We start from the raw sequence: 4,234 nt of genomic DNA on the forward strand, positions 1-4,234 counted from the left end.
TCAGAGCACGATGCGGTCGATAGGTAGATCGTGCTCTTTCCGGACGGTGTCGGCCATTCTGCTGGCCATCAGTGCAGCTTGCAGCTCCAGCCGCGGTATGGATATGGGTTTCAGCGGTGCGACTCGGGACTTGCCAAACACGAATGCGACTCTGGTGCTGTCATCAGGTAGTGATAGCCTGAAGTAGGCTGCTGCGGCAAATGCCGACTCACTGGCGTCTTCGAACACGTGAAGCTCCAGGTCCTTTCTGTCCACAATAGCCATGCAGTAGCAACGCGGAATTGACCTGCTTCCGAGGTTGTGCACTCCCACCCACCAGTCCGTCCATCCTGGTAGGGGCTCGTCCCATCCGACGCCTGTGCGCCAAATGTCTTGTAGCAGAATGCAAGCCGACATGGTGTAGTAGGTGAAGAAACCAAGGGGGTCGAACACAGACATCAGCTTGCGTAGGAATTCACGTTTTGTCACTTCTGTTGTGTTGCTTTGCTCCAGTCTACGGCTCAGACTAAAGCCGAACACGTCTTCCCGTGGCAACCACTTCAGACCGAGTGTCTTCTCCACTACAGTCTCGTTGTCGCTGCTAATAGTGACTACTGATGGTGAGCATGTATCTGGGGGTACGGCAGCAAGTGCATCAGGTGAGTTGCTGACCCAGCCTCTGATGGTGAAGCATCCGGCTTCTTGGATTCAACTCACTTCCTTGATCCGTTGGGCTGCTTCTTCTGCCGTCGGCGTCGAGTCGAAGTAGTCGTCCATGTAGTGCTTGTCATGGATTGCAGTAACTGCATCTGGCGCGCTGTGCCGGAATTCGTCTGCATTTCTTCGCATTACATACTGGGCTGATGCTGGCGAACATACAGCGCCGAATGTCATGGCTCTCATCTGGTAGACATCATGTTCACGGCCTCTGTCACTGCCTCACCTAAGGAACCGCTGTGCAGGCTGATCGTCAGGTCGGATGTGCACTTGGTGAAACATCTGTCGGATATCCCCTCCGAACCCCACGCGGTGTTGTCTGAACTTGAACAGCACACTGGTGAGAGGGTTGAGATAGTCGGGGCCTGGCAGCAGGGCATCGTTGAGGCTGACCCCATGGCTTGGCGCAGCTGCATCAAATACTAGGCGCAGCTTGCCTGGCTTGTTGGGGTTTATCACTCCAAAATGTGGCAGGTACCACGCTCTCTGAGAAGGCATCTGGAGCTGGGAGTGTGTGAGCTTGGTGTCGTATCCGTCGTCAATATACTGTGCAATCTTAGCGCAGTACGCTTCAGAGAATGCAGGGTTCCTGTCCATCTTGCGTTCCATGGACAGGAGGCAGCGCATTGCTGGCGTTTTACTCTCCGATAGGCTTACGTCAGCGTCTCGCTACAGCAAGTCGGTCTCCCATCGTTCCCCGATACGTCTCGTGGTGGATTCCAGGATCCTTTCCGCCTTTTCTTCCTGTCGCGAGCATATTTTCTCGCTGCAGACTTGTACACCAAACGATTCTGTGGTGCAGTAGTGCTTCACCTGTTGGTGGAGGCCGATATCCGTGTCCTCAGCGCTGCCTTCTTCCGCTGTATCGTCAAGTCGGGCATGCAGTACCGGAGCATTGTGACCGAGTTGGCCGTGCATTGACCACCCTAACTTACACCGGCTCAGTGTGGGTGGGTTGGGTGGGCCCTCGATGGTTTCCCTGGGCAAAATGACATAGCAGTTGTCCTGGACAATCAGCAAGCGCGGCTTCTTTGTCGTGCTGAGAGGGATGCCAGCGCTGTCGCTGATGGTTGACGTCGACATGCTGGGCTGGTAGGTGCAGCTCACGAGCAGTCCGGGCCGACGGCTGGAGGTCTCCGTCCTGACCGCCCACCGTGATCGTGACCTCTCTGAAGTTAGAATCTTGCTGGCACATGTCGTTCGTCCATGCTAGCATCAATGGCCTACATGGCCCTTCTGCGCCCACCTGCTTTGCGATGTCTGAATCCAGCAGGGTGACCGTTGATGCTTCATCCAGTAGTGTGGCCGTGTTCACCACACCTTTGGGTTCGTGGATTGCTACCGGCACTGTCCTCAGAACGACTCTGGTTTGCTGCTGGACGCTAGCTAGGTTCGCGTGTTCGACATCGTCCTTCCTCTTTGGTGGGTGCAGCATCGGATGGTGAAGCCGGTCACAGCCATCTTTCTTACAGGGTGTACTGTCAGGGCACTCTCTAGTACGGTGGCTTTGGCCAAGGCAGGTGAAGCATCGTCGTTCTGCCTTGACCCATCTCCAGCGTTCGTTGTTCGTCTCGCGTGCGAATTCTCGGCACTCAGCCACCTTGTGGCCTGCCCGTCCACAGAAGTCGCACTTTATCTCGTTGGCCACGAAGGCAGTCTGCCGCTGGCCGCTCTGTCGAGCAGTCGGTTGCGGCTTCATATTGCTGCCTGTAGAGACACACTTTGCTGCCGTCGTGTCGATTCTCCAAACACAACAGAGCGCATCTGCTCTCTTTGCGAGCCACTCTGCCAGTGTTTTCATTGTCACTGGATCTTTGCACTCTGCCACGTGCTCTCCCCATTGACGGGTCAAGCCGCTCGGTAGTTTCTGCACGATCTCCTGGCGGAGCTGTGGGTTAGCTTAGTGGCCTGTGCTCTTGAGGAGCTCCATGGTCGACACCAAGTTGCTAACTGAGTTCGCCAAGTCAATAAGCTGCTCAAAGTCGTCTCGCAACTTAGGGCCCGGTCACACATGCACTGGGGTTTCGCTTCGGCGACGAGGTTCTGCGGCAGCGAGCCTGGTGTCGCTCCAGCGGAACCACGTGTGTATGGTCACACATACAAACAGGGCAAACTCCTACTTTGGCGGAAAATGAGAGTAAAGTGGACTGTGGTGCATACGGTATGGAGAATAGACGAGGTCAATGACTGTCTTGCACGCATTTTTGTTGCATGGACATCATACGCATACAAATTTCTCGGCGCAAGTCCATATACAGCAGACCGCGGTGTTTTCCGCTGAAGCGACACAATTTTGGAGGAAGTGGATTGAGTTTCCGCTGAAGCGGAAGTTCCGCTTTTCGCCGTTGCCATGCCATTTTTCGCTCCTGCGACCTCGCTTCAGCGTATACGCTACTTTCGAGTGCATGTGTGACCGGGCCCTTAGGCATGGAGGCTTGACCTGGGCAATCATGGACTGGACCACATGGTCCGGCTGGCCGAATTGCATCTGGAGAGTGTGCATCACTCGATCAATGTTGTCTGGTACGACGAGCATTGACTTCACACTCTCCAAAGCCTTTCCCTTCAAGGCTCTCTGCAGACGGGTCATGTTCTCCTGGTTGGAGAAACCACACTCTGCAGTGGAGGCCGTAAACGTCCGGTTGAACATCAGCCACACTGTAGGATCACCTTTGAAGGCCGGCAAGTCTGTTGTGGCTGATTGTCTAGCCATCATTCTCCGCAGGTCCTTGTCCGAGGTGTTCTGGTGGGCTGGAGTGGTCGCACTTGGTGACGTCAGCTTATCCGACAATGCCTGGGCCAGCTGTGACACTGCTGGTGCAACAGCTGTCTGTATGCTGTCATCTGATGTGGCCTGTGTCTGCAGGCTAGCAGGACCATCAGTACTTGCTGGTCGTGTTGGGGGTCCATCGTCACCCTGCCCCCGCGCTCTTGGACGAAGGGAGATCACATGTGGAGGTGTCGGCACCGGCCGCACCACGTGGCTCACTTTGCGCTTTGGTCTGCAGCTTGCGCCTTTCCCGGTTGGAAGGTGCCATGTCCACCTGCATGACTGCTAGTGGAGCTCTGGTTTCCTCCAGCTCATACTCTAGATTCTGCACTTGGTCCTCCAGGTCGCATGACGTGCTGGTGAGCTGGCTGATGCGATGGTCTCTGGCTACCAAGTCACTTTGGAGACGGCCGTTGCTTGCTTCGGCCTCGGCAAGATCTTCCTCCAGGGACTTGATCACCTGCACCTGGTCAGCATGCCTCGCGTCTTCCTGGTAGATCTGCTGCTTCAGAGTTGCAATCGTCTGTTGCTGTAGCTGGAGTTCGTCTTTGAGTCGTCTTTTTTCTTCAAGCTCCAAAGTGAGCTTGTCGCCATAGGCTCGCTCAATGGAGCCAGTGTTCTGTCGGCATAACTTCAGCTGCCCCTCAAACTCTTGGATCCTTATCTCCGCAGCGCACAGAGGCTGCACAAGGCTGGTGGCGGGGAATTACTGCTGGAGTAGCGTCCTGTGGGTCACTGTCCGTGTACCCCTGGGCTGGCATGACATTT

The 4,234-nt window shown here is 55.4% G+C and overlaps 1 protein-coding gene across 1 annotated transcript; it reads right to left on the minus strand.

Annotated features, from left to right (window-relative positions):
- On the minus strand, positions 1-1,293 carry LOC135813411 (uncharacterized). Its single transcript, XM_065326508.1, has 2 exons — positions 923-1,293; positions 1-247 (listed from the first exon to the last, which is right to left on the minus strand). The coding sequence occupies exons 1-2, from the start codon at positions 1,291-1,293 to the stop codon at positions 1-3; spliced, it is 618 nt and encodes a 205-aa protein (XP_065182580.1).
- Between the last annotated feature and the right edge of the window lie 2,941 nt (positions 1,294-4,234).

Source organism: Sycon ciliatum, chromosome 4, assembly GCF_964019385.1.
Source record: "Sycon ciliatum chromosome 4, ocSycCili1.1, whole genome shotgun sequence".
Taxonomy (NCBI): Eukaryota; Metazoa; Porifera; class Calcarea; order Leucosolenida; family Sycettidae; genus Sycon; species Sycon ciliatum.

Coding starts and splice junctions, on each gene's coding strand:
- LOC135813411 (XM_065326508.1), bottom strand. CDS start 1,293: ATGGACAGGAACCCTGCATTCTCTGAAGCGTACTGCGCTAAGATTGCA. Junction 248..922: donor CCTGCACAGCGGTTCCTTAG/GTGAGGCAGTGA, acceptor TATTGTGGACAG/AAAGGACCTGGAGCTTCACG.